Source organism: Phalacrocorax carbo, chromosome 2, assembly GCF_963921805.1.
Source record: "Phalacrocorax carbo chromosome 2, bPhaCar2.1, whole genome shotgun sequence".
Lineage (NCBI taxonomy): Eukaryota > Metazoa > Chordata > Aves > Suliformes > Phalacrocoracidae > Phalacrocorax > Phalacrocorax carbo.
The window spans coordinates 48,157,113-48,181,324 of NC_087514.1; the positions used below are offsets into that span (position 1 = coordinate 48,157,113).

General features: G+C 42.3%; 1 protein-coding gene across 3 annotated transcripts in view; it reads left to right on the plus strand.

Moving 5' to 3' along the window:
• Positions 1 to 24,212, plus strand: part of GAREM1 (GRB2 associated regulator of MAPK1 subtype 1) — a 105,130-nt gene that overhangs the window by 5,499 nt on the left and 75,419 nt on the right. For 2 of the 3 annotated variants that reach the window (XM_064442789.1, XM_064442790.1), the window contains exon 2: positions 17,956 to 18,096. In XM_064442789.1, the coding sequence (XP_064298859.1) occupies positions 17,956 to 18,096 (141 nt within the window). Of the gene's footprint in view, positions 1 to 17,955; positions 18,097 to 24,212 lie in introns of those variants that run through there. The other variant, XM_064442791.1, reaches the window with a different exon arrangement.

A 24,212-nucleotide genomic window follows, 5' to 3' on the forward strand; every position in this document is an offset into this window, starting at 1 on the left:
AGACCCGGGGCAACGGCCGTGTTCTGATTTTCCACTCTAGGTGTGGCTGTCTGTTGTGTGCAGTGGTGTGGTAGGTGACAGTTCTCATGTATTGGGCAGACAGACAAGTGTCTCTGATTCAAAGGCAAAAATCCTCAAGATACACTATATCCACATGGCTTGATTTCTTCCTTACATGCTGAGCAGCTTTGAAACTCGAACTGTTTGTACTGTGTGCTCTGCCATTAAAGTATAATCTCAGAAGCATCTCCTCGTTTCCTCTTCTTTCCTCCTTTACCTTGTGGTCTGCTGTTTCATTCAATTCTCTTGATGGAAAAAAACCCAATTGACAGGTTGCCATTAACCGCTGCTCCTGGGCTTTTGTTTTGGTAGTTTTTTTTTTCTTTTTCCCTGCTGGCAGAAATGCGTTCCAGAAACATTTTAGTGAAAAAGCTTTTAATTCATTTAAAATCTGCAGCTACTGAATGGTGTTTGTGAAGATTATAGTGCCCTCCTGGAGATGGAGGCCAGTAACTTGGCAACACCTATTCCCGGGAGCAGCACAGGCTTCCAGTGAGGCATATAGAGTTCAGCAGCATACCTGTTTTACACCTAAAAATCCATTATTTCATTGAGCTTCCTTCATGTTTGGCAATGATTTAATGTACAATAGCGTGTGCTGCATGTTCTTTAACCAGTCTGCCATTTGCACTGCACGGGACCCTGAGTAGTGTGGTAGGGCTGCTAAGATGCAACTTAGTTGTCTTGCTTTATTTATCACATAATAAATGTTCATTTTTTTTTTCTGCCATACGAGGTGTGAAACTTACATCTCTTTGTGTCAATTTCTAATGTTTTGACTTTGTTAGGTGAAGGCTTTGTGTAGGACAAACTCTTCCTGCATAACTCTGTAGTTCAGGTATTGGAAGGTGAAATACCATTACTCTTTTCTTAACTGGAATTCAGTTCTGTAGCTTTAAATCCATGGATAAAGTCTTAGAGGAAGCTTAGTGCCTTGGCTTGCTTGCTTTCTTTCGTTTTTTTTCTCTATTTAAATTATATGTAGCTTGCAGATAAGACACAAGGTATACATAAAATCAAAGGCATTAAGGTGTCTTGAACAGTTAGTAAAACCCTTAATCTTAAAACAAATGTGGTGTGATGGATCATATGCTGCTGTTGCAAGATACAGTAGTAAGGAATGGTACAAGTCTAGCATAGGAAAGAAGGGTTTTGTTGTTTTATGCTTTGTCTGTAAGTGCTGTTCTGGGACTAGGTGTTCCTGGCTTCGGTTATTACGTGAATTGGCACTCCCTGTAATAGCCCAGCAAAGGCAACTCCAGGGATTATGCCAAGACGAAGTGCTGGAGGATATTTGACAATGTGGTCTGGTGCTCCAGGATTCGATGGAAGTTGTGGGAAGAGCTACAGCGTGTTCCAGTCATTCCAGTGGTGGTTTGTCAGCAGTGAAGGGCATGGGTGTTGCTGTATTTCCTTTTGGCATTAGGAGTAACAAGTTGGTTGGATTAGGAAAGCTTAAGTCTCTCCCCTATAGGAAAATATTCATCATCTTAATGTGGATTGCATATGACTCAAAACCAACCTTCGTAAAACACAGCCAGCCAATATTTCAAGTCTGAAATTTTTGCTTTTAATGGTGCTTTCCTTTGGAACAAGTTTTACTTAGCATTTGTGGTCTACGATTTTCATACAATTTACAGTATGAAAAGCTTGTGGAGCTAACTTCACGGCACGTTCACCTGTAAGCCTGATCTGCCAGTCTGAAGGCCTAGTGCAGAAATGTAAAATCGAGGTGCATAAGCAGATTGAAGGGTGCTGAGGATCGGGGCCACGTCTGCTTTGCAGTCTCTGTGGTGGTGTGCACGTCAGCATAAGACTGTTAATATCTCGGCTTTGCCAGAGCACCTGCACACTTGGCAAAGGCACTGCATCAGCAAGAAGAGCTGCTCTGTCTCGGTATCTCCTGTACTGCTGCAGCACAGTGTTATCACCCTGTCAGGCTCGTTGCTGCGTGCTGGGGGTTGAAATGTCTTCCTGGGGGTGGGAAGGGTTTGGAGTCCAGCCTCCTCATGCTGTAGTTTGCTTTGGCTTTCAGTTTATGCAAAGGAGTGATCAGAACCTTGGCCTTCAGAAGGAGGTCAGTGGAGTGTCTGTGGGGAAGGATGGGAGGAGGGAGGTAACTGCATGTATCTTGTACAAGACATTAATACTGACAGCTACTGCAGTGGCTAACTGTCGGTGGGAGAAACAAGCATAGAGATGTTACAGAGGTTGCAGGTGGGGACCGAGAATTGGCAAATCCTACAGACATTCACAGACCAAGCCTGTTGTACGGAGTGAGATGCTCCTGAGCCTGCAAAAGGCACGCTGAGTGTCTGGGTCAGGCTGCCATACAGACCCAAAGTGGCCGGTGAGGGCTGCTGGAGCTGTGGGTTCGGGAGGCCTGGGGAGCCCTGTGCCAGGGGCCACAGAATACGCACACTCAGGCAAGAGCTGATGCGCTCTTAGCAGAGGAGTGGATGGTGATTTCACCATGAAAAGCAGCATATCTTGTTGTGGTGAGGAAGGTCACTTGGAGCTTCTGGGAGGTACAGACCTTCAGGAAATGCAAAATTGTTTGAAAAGGGGCTTTTTTTCTTTGTTGGCTTTTTCTTTCCTGGTGTTATAACTGGTGCAAGTTGTAATCATGGAGAACTCAGACTTGTGTGTGTTTCCATGGCCTGGGAGGATGTCACTGGGCTCCTGAAGAGAACCAAGGATAAAGAATTAAATATAGTCTTGGAGGCTGAAATATGCCTGAAAGCCCAACCTGATGAAGTTGATACTGGAATTGCCTCATCCCAGGGCTGAACCTTAGTGACTCAAATGTAAATATTATGTAAAACACAACATGGTGCAATCATTTGTGAAAGGAGCAGGGGAAATTTTTCTGGCAAAGTGGTGACGGTCAGGATGTTGAGGAGTTTCTCCTTACAGTCAGAACTGGGGGAAGAAAAGCTAAGGGACTAAAAGCCCCTTTCGAAAGGCCAGCGTGCGCCATGTGCTGCTCTGCTTGTTGTCTCTGCCCTTTCATGGCAAAACACGTATGTAGCATGGGTGAGGATGTACCTCGGTGGCCTTCAGGTTTCCGGGCAAACGCTGGGGGAGCACTGGCCGGGGTGCAGTGCAGGGGTGTGTGTCCTCCAGAGCTGAGGTGTTGAACATGAGGCTGTGCAGGGGGATGTGATTCCCCTGTGCAAGAAGGATATGGGCTAAGTTGGAGATAGTTTAGAGATTAACCACCCTGAGCTGCTTATGCACTGGCCTGAAGGGAGAGACTGTGTGCTGAAGACTGACCTGAGGGTATGAGCAGAGGAAGGTCCTTATGTGTACCCTAAGCAGTTATTTCAAAATTGTGCCTGCTGATCTTATCTGAGCATCCCTGGCTCATCGTGTTCCTGTGGCTGCTGCTGAGCACTGAAGCGAGCTGGGTTGCTGGACTGAAACAGAGCACGCTTGCCTTGCAGCTGGGTTTGTAAGAGTCACACAGTCTAAATACTCTGTTACTAAATTACTTCCAGGAACTATTTCAAAGTAGTCCACAAATGGTTGGATACCCCCTCCCATGTGTTTTTCTGTTTGCAGCTTTTTTATTGTTGTTCCAACTGGCAATTTTACTTATTTGCCCCACTAAAAGCAAGCACTGACTCTTCTTGTTGCTTGCTGGCACCTCACCGTTTTGGAGATGAAAGGAGGGAAGATTGGGGCAGGAAGATGAAGGAAACTTTTCATCTAAGAGGGGGAGAAGAAAGGCTCATGTGCACAGATGTTTTCTTCTTGCCCAGCTTTCCTGTTGCATTTTTCAGTGTCTCCCTTTGGGGCACGGTTGGATTCAAGGAGCCCTTGGCTCCAGACTGCATCATTCAGTCCATCCCCAGGCTACTGTCCTGCACTTGTGGGCTTCCAGTAGGTGTTGCAAGTTATCTGCACTCATTCCAATGCGAATGGAGCAGTGCAAGGAGCTCCTTCTGGTTTTCTGTCAGCCTTTCTTGCCTTCAGATAGGATAGTCCTTCCTTCCACCTCTTCCAGCATTACTGGCAGGCTGCTGTTGTGTTCTTGTCCTGTCCTCCAGCTTCTTACAGCTCTTGTGCAAACTCTGCTTCTCCATCCCTCCATGCTCTTATCGTTTCTCTCCATCCCCTCTTCTTTTACCTCAACTTGGAGGAAGTAAGGGTGTTTCTTGGACCAGACAGCAGCATGATGTTTGGCTGTGTGTGTACTAGGAGTGGTGGCTGTGCATGTGCTACCAGAGGTGAGAAAGCAAGCAGGGAAAGTTATTTCAGACACTTCTAGAGACTTGTAAGTTTCTGGTCACTGAGACCAGAAATTGGAACTGCAACGCATTGCTGTTGGAAGGAGACGGGTGTTCCGGGCTTCGCCGCAGAGAGGTGGTTTATATCAGTACGGAAAACATGGGATCTCCCTCTGTGGAGTCTTATGCTTTGCTGTTGACGTGCTGTTTTGTTTAACCTCAGTAAAGGGAGTTTTGCCAGCAGAACTCAAACGCGAATGGGTAGTCTTTGCATGTGATGCTTCCTTTTGTCAGTTGGCACTGACAGCTTGCTTGACTTACGTATAGTGAGTGGAGATACTGTGTACTTGTAAGGATAATGGTAATCCTTGTCCATTTTTTTGTATGATATGACTAGCCAGAAGGAGAATCTTATGTATATACCCTTATTGGAAGACAGGTTTCCAAAACACTACATTATTCCTGCTTGCTTAACGGTTTTGTTCAGGCTTCTATTTATTAAAAAGTCAAAATGCCTCTTTTCCTCTTTGAAGGGGACAATAACCATGCATATTGGGTAATATCTAAGATCTTATCTGAGTTGCATTTATGTAATTTCATTATGGTCAGACTTTTTTTTCTATCTTAGTCTCCAAATGTGAAGCTACGTTGTACTCATAGCAGGAAACTATAGAAAGTATCCGAACATATGTGCCTCAGAGAGATGATAGGGTTCCATATGAAAATACAAAATGTGACTAGCTAAACACGGGTGTTATTGCAGTCACTGAACCCAGGATGTGGCTGTAGACAAACAGCAAAGCTGCAACACCACTGCAGCTGAATGCAGGGCAAGCTGGAGGAAAAGATAATTTCTGTTGCATGTTTTATGGGTTGCATTGTCAAATGGGTTCCTGTCAATATATAACAAAATATCTTAAGACCAAATGGCCTGTGGGCAAACATAAATGTGCCCTCAAGGGGAAAATGAGGCATGATGGGCTTTTCTTCACTCTGTGTTCTGCATGCTGCTCACCAAAAGCAGAAGCTTTCCCCTTCACAGGAGGGGTTTTATTTTTTTCTCTTTGTGCCTTCTTAAGGCAATAAAAATGTTATCCAAGGGATGTTATTCACTTATCCCTTATGTTTTATTAAAAACAAAGCTATTCTTTTTATACCTTACCAGTTGAAGTGTAGACTTCGCTGAAACAATGGAAGTAAATTGCATTCAGGATTAGGATTGTTCTTGATCAGAAAAGAATTAGGTGCAGCTTTGATTGCATTCCTCTTGTTAGTATTCTCATGTTGCTCAGATACTCTTACTGCACCAGGATGTAACCAAACAGGTGCCTAATTAGAGTTGAACACCCAAAATTTCTGTGCGTGTATGCAGTCAGCCTGTGTTTGAAGAGGCATTATCCTCTTACTAGTGATATTTGACTTTTTCCAGGCTGAGCAAAAGGGGTAGGATGGACATAGCTCAAATGCAAAGGCAGTGGCAGCCCTGACAAGCAGGTGCTGTGTGTGCACAATCAATTAGTGCCTGCACGGTCTCCGAGGGCACGGGGAGATGGGCCAGGCCGCTGGGCAAGCAGCCAGCCGGCAACCCGACTTCAGAGCAGAGCTGAAGTTCTGCTCGCTTCCAGCTGTTTTTAGTCCATCCTTAACCCAGGCTGCAAAAATAAAAATCAGAGACAAATTGAAGTGTAATGATGAATTCTTTCAAAGCCAAAGAAAACTATGCTTGAGCTGCTCCTGCATTTGGGCTGCTTTATTTTTAATTGGGAGCTTGTCCAAGATGCCCCAAGTTCAAACAGGGATCACTGCTGTGGAATACAAAGCAACACAGTGTCTCTTTAGGACTTGGGATATATGATGAGAGGACTGAGCATATTTACTTGGATGCTATTTTAAAATACCATCTAATTATAAATAACTGTCAATGAGAGCTCCCCAGCTCTCATGCTGTGCCCAGGAAAAGTCTGAATGAATAGGCTGCTTTTCTGTCTGCTGGGGCAATCTAGAATCAAATTCTACATCTTAAATCCATGAGGTTGGCAGGGTTAAAATTCTCTTCATTGGCATCCTGAATCTGGGGAGCTTTAGCCAGACTTTCCTGACCAGACTCCCAGCCATTGCATGTGGGGACAGATGACTTCTGCAGCAGCTGAGGTGTGTAGCCACCTTCAGTTTTATCAATTAAAGCAACCATTCTGTGTCTGTGCTTGGAAATAAATAGGAAACCAGTAAAAGCATGTAGTACAATGCTAAATGCTGACCTCCCACCTCTAAGTATTAAGCTTTTCCAGCTAGGCACCTGATGGTAAACAGGCACTTGGAAGTGTATCCTCCAGTGGACCTCACAATATTTATAGATACATCTGAGCAGGAGCTTTTTAGCATGAGGAATGCTTGCCTGTAATGAAAGAAAACCTTGGCTCCCTTAATGAAGTATTTAAAGGAGCTGATTTGGATGGCAGCAGGCTGCTCAGAAATCTCATCGCTGCTGTGTTTTTCTTTTGGTCTAGCTCTGTCATTCTTTATCTGTACCTACCAGACTGCTTATGAAAGCTGCTCTTTGGATTCCTCGTTTCCAGACCTGGTGCCTTGATTGCAAAGGGCAAATAAATATTTAAATTTTTTCCCAACCCTGTCTTTGGCCATGAGAATTCAAAATGGAAAATAAACTAAACATGAGACTGGCATAAAAATTCCTTTCTCTCTATGGTAACAGTAAACTAGGCTGGAACCTCTCTTGTATGCAATGAGAAGTTATTTAGCTTCATCCTTCTCAATATTTCTAACCTGTGATCATTTTAAGTGTAGTTAAACTTGGTGTTCTTTGCCCTTATTCTTAACGCTTTAGGTTTGTGATCTTGAGTGACTTCAAAACCAGAAAATTTTCTTCCATAGAATGTTTTCAACTGAGTGATTCAAAGATTTTTTTTTCATTTTTTTCCTTCAAATATAAGATACCATGTTAAATAATTGGCCCTAATCAACATGGTCCAGGGTATCAGAGCAGTTTAAAGAACTGCCAAGACTTAATTGACTGTTCTGTTGGATCAGTCTTACAGCTAAATCTGCAGTTACATCTGATGATGCTCAGCATTAATAAAAAGAGTAATTAGGATAGCAGCAGAAACTTACTGTGTTTTGGAATGCAAATGTTAAGATGTTGTACTGAATGGTTTTTTTTCCCCTGTGTGGGGGTGGAGAGCAGTCTGTGTTGAAAGATGTGTTTTGGCTTGTTTGGCTTGAGTTCATAAAAAGTAAGGTTTCTCATTCTGGAGTGTTTGTTCTGAAGGCTTGAAACAAACACAAATAAAGCTCAATGAAATCTGTGTGTTACTCTTCCCTCACCCCACCCCCCCCACCCCAATAGTTTTCTTATGAACACAAAGAAAGCAAGATACCGAGGCTCAAACTCTGAGATTGCTAAAGTCAGCAGAGCATTTACCATCAGTTGCACTGCCACCAGAATTCCACTTAGTGCTTATTTAAAATATTTGTGCTCTTCTTTCCTGGAGTAGGTCAAACAGGTTTTGGTTGTTTTTGTTTTTTTTTTTTTTGAAGACTGGCTGAGATGCTGTCTCTGTATTTGCAGCTAGAGAGAAGCTTGTCTTGGAACAAACTGGATTTTTCAGTGGATTAATCTGTCCCATAGCCTTGTAACAAGATTATGGTTTATGCTGATTTGTTGCAACAGTACTGGTATATCCAGTCATTCCAATAGCAAAATGCTAATCCTAAAGAAATAAATCTGTCTTCTTGCTGGCACGCGTAAAAAGAATAGGGAGATGGGAGTCTCTGCTCTCTTGTTAGGTATTAGTGGGTGATAGCTTGAGTTCAGTGTCAGTTGGATTGAAGCAATTTGATTGTATCACGCTTTTGCAGAGGGATTGGAAACTGCAGAAATAAAGTCTTATCTCCTTTCTCTTGATTGTGAAATATTTAATGGTCACCCAGAGCAAAGTTTGATCACAGTGCTGTGAGGCTGAAGGATTACGTCAACGCACAAAGTACCGCAAGTGGTGATGTTAGGCAGTCTGACGGTAATGCTGTCCTTGCCCCTTCCTTGCTAAGCAGGTAGGGTCGGTGAAGCAAACTGGGTGCCCTGTCGTTCAGATGCAACTGCAAATTGTTGCAGCCTGGCCAGCTGTAGCCAACAACAGTTGTTTCATCCAAGGAAAAAAGGTGTACAGTGGGGAGAGGTGTAATCTTGGGCAAACTGCTTGGGTAGATGCATCTCCCCCAGCTATTCCTGCAGCTGCAAGAAGATTCAGTGTCTCTCCCTCCACTGTCCGAGGCCGAGGCAAGTGTAATTGCTGGTAACAGACCTAGCTGCAGATGAGCGGTTTTGGGCAGCTGAGTGTCTCAGCCTGGGCTGGACGGGGTTGGATGAATCTCGTGGGCGTTTTCTACATGTTCTCTGCAACAGTGTACCAAAGAGGTGGTCTGAAACTCTTGGTGAGTTTGTGAGGCACAATCTGAGCAGGCTTCCATGCCTGGGCTCTCCTGCGGCTCAAATAAATATATTTTTAAAAAAGGCAACTTTTCTTTTAAACTCTGTTGTGGTGTAAAAAGCAACTCTGAAGACTACCTGGTTGAATCTTAATTTGAGAGACAGCACACAAGATTTTCAACTAATTTTGCCTGATCTTCCCTCCTTTAGTTGCAGCTTTTTCCCTTTTCTTGCTTTTGGCAAAGGAAGGAAGAATATAAGTCATCTTAAAATCAAAATGAGTACAAATCCTTATGCTGTCAGGGGAAGCCTTGCATCCACTGAAAGATGTGGAGTCTACGCAGTTGATGGAAGGTCAAGTCAATATTACTTTGGATTTCTTTGGAGAGAGGGGTGTTTGGTTGCAGTTTGAATCATGACAGAAATACTGGTTGATCCAGATAATAGGAACCAGCAGAAATGAATGTGCTGCGGGAATAGAACAATTAAACAGAAGCACATATTTAAAACTACTTGGCAAATTGTTTGAGAAGGAAGAGGAAAACTGAAAAGTGAGGTTGATTTTCAACAGTCCCAGGTATAACTGCAATTGTTATTCCAGATATTTGTGTTGCAAGCTCAAAAGGTGGTGTAGCTGGGGCCAGAGCCCTCTGCTTTCATCTTTTCTACTAGGTTCAGATACAGACAGTCAGATGAGACCACCGTCAGGCTTTCCTAATGAATCTGCCCACTTTAAATTAAAAATTTAGTACAGTACGTTTCATAGCCCTGAGATGTTTAAATTTTAACGTAGGTTGGGTTTCTTTTGCTTGGGTTTTTTTTCCCATCTTGCTTCTAGAAACTATAATATTTGCTCCTAGAAATTACAATATTTACCCTTTAACTCACTGGCAGTCTGTATTTAGACTTTGCATGATACACCCCCATGCAAGTTGTTTTGCTTTTCTTTAAACAAGGAAGTTTGTCTGATAAGCTAGCTAATTTTTTTTAATCAACCTTTTTTCTGTCTGTCTGGAATGACAAAGTGAGACTGACAGCATGGGAAGGCTTTCAATGCAGGTTTTTCTTCGGTAGTAGTAGTCTTTTCTGCAATTACCCGCTCTCTTTACTTCGCTCCCATTAGGCATTTTGTGCAAGAGTAACTCTTCCAAGCATCTGTTCAGTCATAGTGACAAAAAAAAAACCCGTAAAATTTCAATCCTTGTAGATCCAATGTTAATTAATATTGCTACAAGGTGGGGTTCTTTATGTAACAAAATATTTCTGGGGTTTTCTTTCCTTCCTTTGTTAAGGAACGTTACAAGGATGTGAATTTTTTCCATACAAATTTCCACTGCTACTTCAGAGTGGAAAATTCAGATGATGTTCTCCTCCTAATGAACTTTTTCCTCTGACCTACATCCTAGACCGGTGCAAGTTATATTTTTGCAGAAGAAATAGCACTGGCAGAATGAACAGCTCATTGATATTTGACTCAGTAACCAAGTACAGTGCCAAAGCTTAAGCAAGCAAACCACCCTAATTTAATATTTATTAGTCCTTGACATTCATTGAGGTATGTCTCCATAGATAAATACCCAACAGATACTCCAGAGTGTGATGCAGCATGCAGAAAACAAAAGACTTCTTCCCTCCACCCTCCCTCAGATTTCAGGTATAAGTTATTTGTCATGAGGAGAGGTTGCATGACGTGCTAAATAATTATAAAATAAAATAAATCATCCTGATTTGAATATTTAGACTTAACAAGAACTTTGTGTTTCTTCCCCCAAAATGTAAATTCCAAATTCAGCATTATAAAAGAATAAAGTTTAAGGATTAGTGAAATGACCTGCAGGAGAAGAGGCACCTGTTCTGCCAGCAGGACATTGCTGCTGTGGTACGAGTGAGTGCTGGAGGTGACAGATTGTATGAATAGTATTGTGGTAGATGGGAAGTTGGATGGAAGCTGTCCCATACACAGTTGCAGTTTGTCTGCCTGAAACAGCGAAATCACTCGATGGCTTTAGATGAAGTACACGCTTCTAGGGGTAAAGGGGCATTTGCTCACTTGTTTGTCCTCCCCTTGATGACAGCTGCTGTCAGGTCATCTATGACAGCGCTGCACGTATTTGATTTGCAAATAGAGTGTGGTAGTTTTGTCTTCTACTGAGTTTTTGCATTCTCATTTCTTCTGTTTCTCGTCCATTGCATGTATTAAAACTGGAGAGATCTATTCAGGAGCGCAGTCCTGTCCTGAGTGGAAGAATTCACACTGCCCTTTGAATTGAGACTCCAATAAAACAGATGCTAAGCCTCAAAGATACTGGAAAATTGACTACTTGGAGTTCTTTTCCAGGTTTGCCCATGCTAACAGTTTGGGATTTTTTGATCTTTTTTGGCTTACTTGTTTTGTATGGAGCAAGGAGTTGCTGTCTGCTGGTTTTCCGTGGGTGGTTACACCTCGTTTTTTGTTGTCTTGTATTTCAAGAGATCAGAAGTCCAAACAACCAACTGGCTGAACAAGAACCAAAGTGTTGGGAGCTGTTTGAAGATTGTGTAAAGGATGAGCCCACCAGTGAAAGGAAACACAAATTCCCAGATGAGAATGGCCCCTAGTTATGATACTTTTTTTACTTTTTTTTCTGTAAGGCAAAAGGATGCTGTGGTACCCAGCCTGGTTTTAACACTTGGTGATACCACAAAGCCTACCTTGAAAAGGCTGCTGGTACCTGTGATGCTCATAGACCAAGTTGTCTGAAGTTAGTGTGCGTGATGCCCACAGTTAGTAGGTGCTCACTGAGCACAGCCAGGTGTTTCTGACCTGTGTGTGGGCTCTTCAGGTATGTTGTCTTGTCAGTGCTAGGCCCTGGGCTCCCCATTTTCAGATGGGGAAGCTTCAGTTTTTGTGCTGATAGGAGGCCTTGGCTTCAGCTTTTACCTGCTGTGAACCTTCCAATAAGTTGAAACTGAATTCATCTTACGGTGCTATATCTGTGAGAGCGATGTGACTAGCAAATGTTTGCAGAAACACAAGTCGGCCTTTCCAAAAACCAGACAGCTTTTACTAGTTGACTGGTGTACAGGTTTGTGGATTCCTTCTTCTGGAGTGGAAAAGTAGTGCTGGCATTTATATTTGTGCTAGTGGTGTGACCTCCCTCTGACCTGAAACATCTCTGTGCACAGAGCCATGAAGTCCATAATACTGTCGTCTTTTTTTTAAATAATAGATTATAACTTCATTTCATACTGGCTGGCGCTGTGCTTTGTTTTTCCTGATGCTGTAGGGTAATAGTAAGGTGTATCTTAATGCATGGCTTGCTCGGTCCTCAGCCAGGGAAAGTCCAGTGAAGCTGCATGTCCAGTGAAGCAGATACTGTGTAAGTAAGGCTCCTCAGTGCGATGATAGCATGATAAATAAGAACCTCACTTCTTTCTTTTTTCTGGCTTCTAATCATTCTGCTTTCCAGTTGTTGCAAAATAAACCTTGGTTACTAGCCTTCCCTAGTAACACCAGCCACATGCTGACAGTTCTTCCTAGCTATTTCACAGCAGACACGCTCACCTGACCAGAGAGCCACTTTTTTTTTGTTGTTCCACAAATTAACCCTTCACTCCTAACAAATGTTAGTGCAAGCTCAAGTGGGGATAAAGTTGAAGTTATTAATTTTTGTGGTTTTGTAGGTACTTGGCTGAGTACCCACTGAAATAATTTTTAATGTTGCTGAGATTTTCCTATGTAATGATATGTTATGCAATTGTGGGACATTAGATGGAATAATTAAACTCTCCACCTACTTAACTGACCAAGGCAGGCTGGGTGATGCACTTAATTGTATGGCATCTGTTACCTGCGTGCAGATGGTGTTCAGGCTTAACGAAAACACATGGCCCAAAGTCTTGATGAGTTTTCCCTGGGGTTTCACGGGTGTCTTATTCACCAGCTATTTCGCAAAAGCCATCTTAAGTTCTCATGAGCTCCTAGCTCTTTTCTGTAAGCCTTTTTGTTCCAGGAAGAGCAAATTCTACATGCTTGAACTGATGTGCAAGGGACAGCATTAAGCTCACTTTACAGGCTTCTGTGATGAATGAGATGAGAGGAATGTCTCCATAACCATCTTCCTGGCAGCAAGAGATGGTATCTAGTTCATTTGGCATGTGTAAATGGAATCCGTTACGTTGCTGGAACCTTGTACGCAACTTCTTTCTCTGAATTGCTCGCTACCTACTATTTTAATGTCTCCAGACACAAAGCTTATGCTTTAAAGCAGTGATGCAGATTCCTAGCCAAGATGACAAAGTGTGTGGCATTATAAAGCGTTTATATTCCTGTAGATTGCTGCTTATTTTAGCAGTGTAGTTTCTGTAAGTCAATGAGTCATGTTGGTCTGCACATTTTGCAGTGACTTGAATGTTAGTTTCTCAGTACTAGGAGGAGAACCCTAAAAGTGTGGGTTTTTCATTTGTTTCATTATTTTTCTTTAGTGGTTGGTGTTGAAAAGTCACTTCTGTCTTTGAATCAGAATATGTGGAACCTGCGTGAATTTTTGTTTATGGACTGTAACAGGCCAAGCTTTAATTGTTGATCCAGAAGGAGGTGGGAGTGCTCGGACCCTTCAAACCTTGACCAGTCTTCAGTTTTACTCCTGAGGCTTTACTCTAACATTTCCAAATGCCCAGAGTAAATAAAAGTGTGTATCTTTAGAAAGTAAGTGTTAGCAACAACCTGCAGGGAGATCAGTTCTTATCTCAAAAAGAAATGAGCTTCCTTCTGTGCTGCAGCATTACCATACACAAACTCAATCCCCGCGTGTAGCCAACTACTGTTTTCTCATCTGGTTCTGAAAAGCAGCACGTGACAACAGAAACTCATCTCCGCACTTGTGGATTGAGGTATCCTGCTCTCCGTCTTGCTACAGTTTTTAACTGTTAATTTGAGATTGGAGTATTTACAATGACAGAGCCAAGATTTCGTATATGTGGGTGATCCAGTTTTGGAACTGGAAAGAATTATTAGAGTATTGACATTTAATGTAGGTGGTGTTTAATAAGCATGGGAATCTTATTAAGCAATTTTTTTTTTTTTACTGTATCAACATGTGAACAATTTTTCTTTTGGGGTCAATGTTCCCTCTCCAATTGCCCTTGAACAATAGTGGGCTTTGCAATATTTGTAGTTTTTAGGAATTGCATAGGAAGGAATAATGTAATTAAAAAATGGTAACACATCTTAGTTACAATGAACACTTGAATAGCTGTTGCAGTTCTGCTTCGGTGATGCATGATGAAGTAACCCAAGTGCTCGTTGTGGTTCCAGTGCTTATAGGAGGACTGCTTGTGTAGGAACATACCAGCTAACTTTTCAGTTCAGAGGTGTGAGGCTTTTATTGTAAGGCAAGGATGGGCGTTGACGCTTTATTTAGGGTTTAGGTGCTGTTAGCGAATCATGGGCTTCTTAGTCTCAGGCAATATTATGAATAAACTTGACTCATATTTTGGAAAGGTGTAGGCAACTTGGGAAAGGGCGGGGAATTGCATGTGATAGTTCATTGCTTCTCGAACTTTTATTTGGGGGAAAAAACAATGCAAGTATTTGCTTGTAGATTCTTTTTAGTGGTTTAATTATATTGCAGGCATGCGGGGTGGGGAGGAGAGGGCAAGAAGATAGAGCTAATCCATATTTGATCATAAGAGGCAAAGCTGTTACTAAAGATGAGTGGCCTGTGTTCTCTGTTTTCTCATGGCGTCTGAGATTTGTGTAAGCAGCAGTGTAGGAGTATGTTGAATAGGTGAGAACCAAGTTGCATAGTTGGTGAATGTGAGGACTGCCGAGTTCTCCCACATAGTTAAAATGTGATTATGAAAGGCTTGCATAAATTGTGTTTACTGAGACGGGGGATAAAATCAGATTGGATATGTGTGGCTGTTTTGCAAGGTACAGTTGGCTGAGAAAATCATAAAGGGCTAAGTCTGGGCTGTGCTTGGGCCAGGAGCTGAGTTGTGTAGCTCGGGTCAGAGGTGTCTCCTGCCTGAAAGGTCCTCCTCTCCAGGAGACAGTGAGCAAGTCTTATGGGGGGAGATGGGGAAGAAAGAAGAGAGTATCTGTGGCCATGTTTTGTTGTCCTCAGTCACATTTGACTCTTCCTTGTATTTTTCTCCCATAGCATGGAGGCCATCATTAGCCAGGTGTTTTTGCAAGTCCATTAATCCCTTCGGTGACAAGGAGTCACTTCCTATACAGCAGCCTCAGGAATCTGGTTCGCCCGCAGTTAGGGAAGATCAGGGTTTGGTATGGATAGACCTGCCTGTTGTGAGGGAGCCGGAGGGACCATGATCTCCCTGTTGCATCCATTCCGCCTCCTCTACTCAGCTTAAACTGCCATGGCAAAGCATGAAATTAATTTCCAATGTAACAGGTTGGAGCAAATAATTGATGTAACAAGAATGGTGGTTTCCAAGGTTTTGTTTAAAAAACAATACAGCTACTTCCAGTTGCAGACTTAATTACATAGTCACTCTCGGGCCTGCCTTAGTAACCTCTTTTTACACTCGCCTGTTCCACTCAGTCTTAGTGGAGTAACCACTTAAACAGATCATGGCATGTGAGCCATGACTGGAAGCACCTTTTCATCATGGGTGGCTTTATTTTCCTGAGAATATCTTTCTCGGACTCTTCGAGGATGACCCATACTAGAACTATTTCCCTGTGCTCCTGGATGTAGAATCCAGCCTTTCTTTAGGTAACGTCCTGAAATTATAACTACAAATTGTAAGGCAGAGAAAAAGCATACCAGAGATGCTTTCTATTTTCTTCAGAATTTGTTTATCACCCTCAGTGAAACTAGCAAAATACTAGTTCTTCCCTTAGGTGTCATTGGTTTTATTTTGTTGTGGGATGGAGTAATTACTTGTTGTTATGGATTGTAGAAAGCATGAGTGTAACTCTCTGAACTGAAACATGAGTTTCAAATAATATTGTATATTACTATTATTAATGTGTTTTCCCCCAAAACTGTAACCCTTAGCTGCAGCAAGCCGTAGATAATTTTTGTATGTATTAGGAGTTGCCTTGTAAGCAGACAACAGGAGATGCTGAAGGTCAGATGATCTGGTAAAATTTAGCAGGTGCATGACTCCCTAGCAAATATATCTGAATTTCCTTCGAGATACGGACTGAGACCGAAGAGCTCTCTGGTGCTGCATGGCAATTTTGCCACTCTTCCCTAGGCTTTCTGAGGTCCCTTCTCCTACCACACTGTGGGTGGAAGGGTGGTGCTTTCCAGGGAGCAGGAACTGGCGTTAAGCAGCTCCTCAAGGAGCACTTGGAAGCCAGATCTTGAAATGTCCTGTTTACCTGGAAGCTACTTTCTGTTCTGTGGAAAAGAAGGAAACTTGGAAATGATACCTTCACAGGAGCAAGAATAACCTGTACTAAGGAGCTCTGTGTACCTTTTGATTTTTTTTTTTTTTGTTCCCCTTCTACTCTCCCATAACAGCATTTTATGCAGTTCTAAGTTAGAGCCCCAAATGCACAAAACAGGAGTGTTTTTTGAGTTTTAACAGGCTGTCGGACAACCGACCCAGGGAAAGTCCGTCTTTTGGACTCTGCAGGCAGGTTGGAGGGGTCTCTCTCTTTTTTAGCCAAACCCAAGTTTCTGGAGGAAATTAGCAGAATCCTGTGGCCAGAGGGTGTTGGAGCAGGTGGTCATAATGGTCTCTTCTCATTTAAAATCTAACAATTCTCTCACACACCAGTTGCTGCGTTTTGAATCGTGTAGGAGGGCACTTTCTGATAGAATGGGAGCATGAAATCACGCAGGAATGGGGTGTGTAGTAGCCGTTGCCGACGGTGGAAAAGATTGCCTGGTATGGGCAAAAAAAAGCTCAATGGGAAGTATCTTTTCTCTGCAGAGATTGACTAGGTGAAATGTCTGCTGCCTCAGGCTGAGGAAAGGCTCATTCTTCCACTGGCTTGAGAATATCAGAGGACAGTGAAGAGAAAGTGCAGTTTGTTGTAGTAGCTGAAGGGGATGGGTTTTGTCCAAACTTGATTCTAGGACTAAACTACTTGCTTTATTTTTGGCTGTAGCTGCAGAGGGCTGGTGGGAGAGAGAGAAAATGAAATTTAAAGCTTCATTATTCTTGGCCCGTGTTTAGTGTCTGCTAAGTGTTACTGAAAGTTCACATGGCTCCTTTAAAAGCACTTTGAGAAAGGCTTTTTTCTGTGTGTTTAACAGAGAAGTGCACTGAGCAGGACTGCGGGTGGGTAAGAGCAGTCTGCCATGATACGCCCTGCCGTATGAAACCTTGTTCAGATATCATGCTTGGTTTGTGTGGCTGGCACTTTGAGTAGTCTGTCTGATGGGGATCTTGCAATTGCTGGAAAGCCAAGCAAAGCACTCCTGTCCTGATCAGGCGTGGCAGCTGGTGGAGGAGGGGAGGGTGCTTGATGGAAAGGCAGAGGACTTGGTAGGGGACAGGGGAAGAAAGGAGAGCTGGAGCTCTGGCTGTGTTTGGGATGGGTTTGGCAAACACCACAGCACAACACAGGGCATTGCAAAGTGAGCTGGGGGAGGCTTCTGGCTGAATTTATCTCTGAGAGAGGACTTTGGTGTGTGTTAACAGGATTAAGTTTACAGACATAGGAATGGCTAATTAAGCAGTAACTTCCAAACGGATAGAATGACAAAGCTGAAATCTTTGTATCTTCAAGTGTGATACCTAATTACTTCATAGTGATGAACATGATTTGGCTTCAGGTGGCTGTAGGGTGGTGTGATGCTGATCTTTCAACATATGAAAAAGTACTTATTTCCTTTATTTAAAAACTAAAAGAGCCCTCAAGTATTTTTATTGAGATAGGAAAACATAAGAGATATGAAAAGGCTGTTTGTTCAGAAAGCTGAAAAAGGAGCCCGAGAGCCACTGCTGAGTAATGTGGATTGTATCTCTGTGGTATTGTATTCAGGCACTGAGTTGTTTTGGATTATGCTTGTTTTCTTTAAGGTGAAGTGCTTACATTGCAAAATGAAAATCCAATTAAGTTTCAATGCTAAACAGTATTTAAATATAGAAATGTCTGGGAAAAAAAATAAACAGTAATAAGAATAAAATACTTACTATGAAGTTTTCCTAATTCTTCATGCAATAAGTGTGATGTTTTGGTTTTGGTTTTGTGGGTTTTGGTGGTTGTTCGTTTTTTTATTAAAAAAAAAAAAACCAACTAAATCTGTTTTGCAGGAGAAACTGTAGAAGGCCTTCGAGAGAACGATTACCTCCTGATTCATTCATGTCGGCAGTGGACAACAATTACAGCTCACAGTCTGGAGGAGGGTCACTACGTCATAGGGCCAAAGATAGAAATCCCTGTACATTATGCAGGTAAAGCTATTGTTGACCTGAAATACAAATTCAAAGAGAATGAATTGCCTACCACTTACACTGATCACTTTCTTTGACAGAGTGAAGCTAAGCCTCCAGTGTTGGTGTCTGTGGCTTAACTTTTTAATAATGTTACAGAGCGCAAGAGATACTGTCTTACATCTCTTTAGCAGCCCTGGGAGTATTTCATTGGGCAGCACTTTGACAGAACATGTAGCTACATAGAAGAATTGGTTTCAGTTTGAGTATAATGAATTGCCAGCATTTCTCATCTGTGAATGTGCTGAAAAAAAGTGTGAAAGTTTGAAAACGCCTTGAAATGTTTGGTCAAAGATGGAATGGGTTTTACACTTCATTGCATACTCAAGCTGGAGGGGATTTTTTTAATCTTCCCATGTCAAAAGCCAGGGACCCTTCATAATAATACTGCAGTTTTACACTAATACTCCTCAGTAGTTCCCTGCCACTGTCTGCTTTTTTGGATGATGCAGTAACGCTGTTGTTCCAAGTACATATGATGCAACTAATCCATATCTATTTTACAGTTTCAAATTATTTTTACTTTCCTAGGAGATTATTTTTAATACTGTTTCCTGCTGCTTAATGTCCTTATTCACAAGCTGAATAGAACAGTAATATATGAGTGGGGAGTACTTATCTTACTGCAATAGATACAAAAAATTTTAAAAGCTGGGAAGTGTAAACTGAAAGAGCTGTGGACACAAAGCAAAGATGTTGGCTTAGCGTCTTATTTGTTCGGTGTAGCCAGTTGTCAGCTGAGTAATCTGCTCAGCTCTCTTACGGTCTCCATTAAAATGCTCGTGCAGTGAAGGTGTGCTGAGTTGTACAAGAGCTGACTGAAATGTTTTGTTTCAATCACACCAGTGCTGCAACTGCAGTGATGCACCCTATTTCAGTGATGAAACTTACACCAGTTGTCTTATTACATACTGTTTTTCCTTGGTGTTCACTTCTGAAAGGTCAATTTTTTAAAGACGTGTTTAAAAACTTTGGTTGATGTCATATAGTGTCATAATATACATGGTTTTAAACCTCTCTGAATGCAAACTTTCTTAGTATAAACAATTTCTAGTGATTTTTTTTTTTTAATTTGGGTTTCTTTTTTTTTTTTTAAAACATACATACCTCCTGGCTGCGTAGGCTTCAGTGCTGTGGCCAGATAAACACTTCACCTCCTTCAAACTGAATGGAGCGTCTTAAAATCCTCACTGTGATTCCTGGAAGAAGGAGAACAAAAAGTAAACTGGTTATTGGCATGAGAGAAGATTGGATCTTAAGGGGTTTGTTAAAACTTGATTCTTAATTTTTAAGGGAATTAACAAATCTCTGCTAAGCAGGGTTTCCTAGCTCTTCATATTTCCATTCTTTCATAGCTTAAATTTACCAGCAAAATTGCAATCTGTTCCCTAAAATATTGCAAAAGAATCAACGTGCTTTTCTTCCTGACCTGTGTTAAGGCACAAGAAGTGTGTGTTTAGTTGACAGAACACATTTTGCTGTCAAACAACCTCCAGAAAGTTCTCTGCCATAAACCCCTCATGAGATGGAAAATAGAGGAAAGTTCAGAATCTGCCGTGTAGTGAGGGCACGTATTGAATATGGGATAGGCTCCGATGCTGCCAAAGGAGCTTCACAAAAACGGTCAGTGCTAACTTGCAGTACCAGAGCATGTCTCATGGGCTTGCCTGCAAGAAAGGAGAGATGTCTCCAAGCATGTGAAGGTTTACTTAGCAAAGCACTGCAATCTGGTGCTCGGGTGGTAGCATCTAAATGTATTTAGAAACATCTTCCATACCCAAAAGATAAACTTATGCTGCTGTGGAGTATCACACAGAAATCTATAACCTACACTGAGTGTGCTTTCCATGCTGCAAGGTGGAGTGCCTCACGGCATCACTGCTTTTGGGATCCAGAGCCCTGCACTGAAGAGGTGAAGTTTAACGTGGCTGCCTAAGATGACTTGCTGGGATGGGTACTGGCATGACACAGTTACGCTGCTGTCTCTGGAGCTAGCTGGGGCATCTGCTCTGCAGTGAGCTCTGAGAGGTGGGAGTACTCCTTCCAGAATCATTACCTTTCTAAGGAGGACACGCTGTTACCGAAAGGTGGTGCCATCAGGTGGTGACTGCCATGTGAACTGGCTGGCTCAACACCCGTTTGCATGCGAGAACTTTCCGTCTTTGCAAAAAGTGCAACTAGAACATTTGGCAGAATGTTTATATGGGGCTCAGCCGTTAGTTTTTTTTTTTTAGAGGAGGAAATTTATTTTATCATAGGCAAAGGTTTGTAAAATGTATTGGTGTATAAATTTTTTTATTACAGGACTAACTTTTTGCATGCTGTAACTTTACAATTCTGTCAGGTAAGACTTGTACTATGAACGCACAGCTGATATTACTGCTTCTGCTTCCTACCAGAATGACCCTTTCAGATGGAACATAAGAGTTCATTAGAATGACTTTCAGGTTTCTTTCTGCTTTAATGGAATAACTTTTTTTTTTTAACCCCTAGTAAAATTTTAGTGTAGCAAATTGCAGCATAGTTTTGGTTGCAACAGTTGAGCAGGAAGGGAAGTTGAAACTGTTGTTATTTGCATGAGATTATGGGTTTGAGTACTACAAAGTCATCACTCACATAAATACGAGTATAAAGTAAATCTTATTTTGCTACTTGCTAAATCAGGTTTTGATACACTTATTAAACTGAAATACGATAAAGCCTTATTAAAGAAGGAAAATGCTGTATTTTACATTTAAGTGAAATCTCATTAACAGAACCTGAGTTCTGCAGTCCCACCAATGGTCCTTTCCTTACTGGGAAACTGCTACCCTTGTTGTTTCTGTTGGGGGATGGCTGACATGGTTAATTTTTGCTGTCAAAGAATAGTCATATATGACAGCTGTTACTCTAACCATTCCCTCTTGAATATTCTTTCCAGTCTGCTTCTCTTTAGAGTAAAAGCTAAAGTTAATGTAGCATCGAGTTCAATTTTCATGTAATTAAAACCAAATGGCTAATGTGTTTCTGGCTCCTAAACAAAAGAAGTCTTCACATGCATGTAGAAAGGAGAGCAGATCAAAATTACCATTCTGATAGTGCCCTGTCTTGGTGTGAGAGAGTGGACTCCACAAGAGTCTCAGGTAAACCATCGCAACAGATAGACATTGTTTTGGTATCCTTTGCTTCTCTCAGGTACACAATTCATACTTGATAGAAGGTCTTACCAGCTTTCTCTCTGAACTGGTTTTACGTTGTTCCTGGTACTATGATATCCTTAATACTAAATTTCTGCTCTAAAAGTGAGCGTCATCCACACCCTCCAGTGGAAGACAATACCCTCCAGCTAGTTTTTGCTTAGGCAGCACTGTAATCTTTGCCTTGATAAATGCCTTCCTTTGCCTCTGGAAAGTACCATTTCATGATCTGAGTTTGGAAGATACAGGGTGTGTTGATATATTGCAGAATAAGGCTTCACTGTGCTGCTGTTCATCAAGAGGACTGCCTCTCTTTCCTCTGCAGAGGGCCCTGCACGGGAAGATGTATCCCAGGGGTGCTGATGACCACGTATTCTGTGATAACTGGAAGGCATTGGAGACACTTTCTGGGGGTTTGAACACTGTGGCCCTCAGGTGTTGTCTGACCCTTCTTGTATTACCTTCTAGGGCTATATAGCTTGAAACTTATCAAAAGTGTGTTTTGAGGATTCATCAGCTCCAGCTGCAGAGGTCTTCTGCTCTGACTCTAAAATGGCCCAGGTCCAGTCTGTTGTAAATGCCTGTGCTAGGTGACCACAATTCCTTAGGTGTGTAGATTACTGATTCGAAAGTTGACAGAGTTGGATGTAGTTGCTTAGAACTTGCTGTACAGGAAAAGCAGCACAGAAGGCTGTGGAGCAACTCATGTGTGCATGCGTACCCCCACCTACACAGCAGAGTCTTTTCTTTCAAAGGCTGTGCTAGTACTAGTGAGTGTATGCGATGAAAGAAAAAGTGCTTTGGGATGGGGTGGCAGTATCTAGGTTATTTTGCCCCAAATACTCCCACATATAATCAAATCATAACAGGACTTAGTCTTGTTTTTGAGGGCCTTATCTCTGATGTTGGCACTGATAGTTCATTTACCCTCCTGTCCGTTCGAGGTTTTTTACCTTCTGAAAGCAAAGTCGTTCCCTCAAGATTTTAAAAAAAATAAAATCCAAACCCTACCTTTTCTTTTTCTTTAAGTTTCTACTCAGCTTTGCCCATGGTTTGGAGGGAATACCTTTTGTGTTGCTGCTGCCATCTGTGTGCTCATAGGAGGAAACTAATAAAGAAAATGCTTTTATGAAGATGTTAGAAAGTAACACCCTATTCCAGGGCGTGCCACACTGCAACACATCCGGTGTGTTGGAAATATTCGTCCTGTGAATTCACACCTCCCTGCCGCATAGTGAAGGTGTGCAATTGCTAATGCAGAGTAATCACTGGTGCCCTGTCTGGTTGCTTACCTAACTGTGCTGATAGCTTTCTTAATGTCTATTAAATTAGGAAATACAGAACTTTGTCATGTGAACCTTCCCCAGGTGGGGTGCTGGGTGGAAATGAGTCAGAAGTCCCTCCTCTGGTGTTAGAACTGGTGTACGATGAACGTCCTACTGAAACCTGTTTCTACTGGTTTGATTTGTTAATCATGGAGCAGTGCCTGATGGGCCTGTTCCTCATTGCATCCTGCTAACACGGAGGAATATGCTCGCTGCAGGTCTCCTCAAGAGCAAACTTGCCTTTGCAGTGGTGGAGCAGGAGGGCTCCCTGAGATTTTGCAACGTGCAGCTGTAGAAGTTTCTCTCTCATGTCCAAAAGCATGCCTGCCTCTGAGACACAATTTTGCAGTCCCAGCAGGTTTACTGTTGCCCTCTCTGGGACAGTCAGACCTCAGACACTGAGGGAGAAAAGCGCTGAAGTATGGTGTGAGTTAGGCATCTCATTGTCTTGAGATGGTGACAGCAGCTGCTGTTGCTCAGTGCCTACCCTGAATCTGATGGATCCAATATCTGGAAGAGCTTGGATTTTTACTTTGGTGATACTGAGTACTCTTAGATGTTTATAGTATGTTTGGTCTTCTGTAAGTATGCTGTACGGCTTTCTTCATGGCCCTGGAGAGAAGAGCAAACATTAGACTGGCAAACATCCTTTGTTTGATGGCTTTATGGTATCTGAGGCCAACTTGCGTTACTTTGGGGATAGAGGGGGTGCTTACCCATCTTATGTTCAGTTTAGACTCTTTACTCCCTCAAGTGCAATTTAATGCTGTCTGCTGGTCAAGGAAGGTGGGGTTGGGCAAAGAGCCCTTTATCTGGGGCTTTGCCTCCCTGGAAACAGCGGGTGGTGTCAGGGAGAGCTGTGCCTGTTCTAAGTGGAGCAGTACAGCTCTGATGGGGTAATTTTTTAATTCAGAGAGGTGGGTGAGATCTAAGACAGGGAAAGACACTACTCTGGAGTAGGGAACTCAAGTGAGTCCTTTCCAGCTAACAGTTACACCTCTCCCTGATATGAAATGCATTTTGCATTTTAATTTGTGTTTTGCTTTGAACTTAACCTGGCACTCAACTATCAAATAGTTCTGGGGCTTTTGTGCTGTAAAACTGAGTATAACTTCTAGGGAACAGGGCCCAAATGCAGTGCTTCTGAGAGAGGCATGTTGCTATGTGTCTGTGGGCTGGTAAACGATTAATGAATGTATACCCTCAGAAGGAAACCAATAAAAAACCCAGCCCACATGTTTAACCCCCCCAGTACCCGTACCCAAGTTTTGTTTTGTTTTTCTTCTTGAAAAAGGTTGTATGATCTGAAAACCAGTCAGAGGTTTGAAAGCTTTCTTTCACAATAACTGTTAATAAAAGCATTGCCACCAGAATATAGTCTTCATGCTTTTAAAAGAGAAATATGACTCCTGGAGCTCTGAAAAATTGACTGTGTGAAGTTCCCTGAGAAATGCAACCCCTTTCTCCCCATAAACAAATAGAAAAATGTTCAATATTCTTTAAAAGTCTGACTGTAGAGTAGTTAGTGCCTGGGTATTGCAGAGTGAGAGGGCACTTGTTTTTGTGAGCAGTGCAT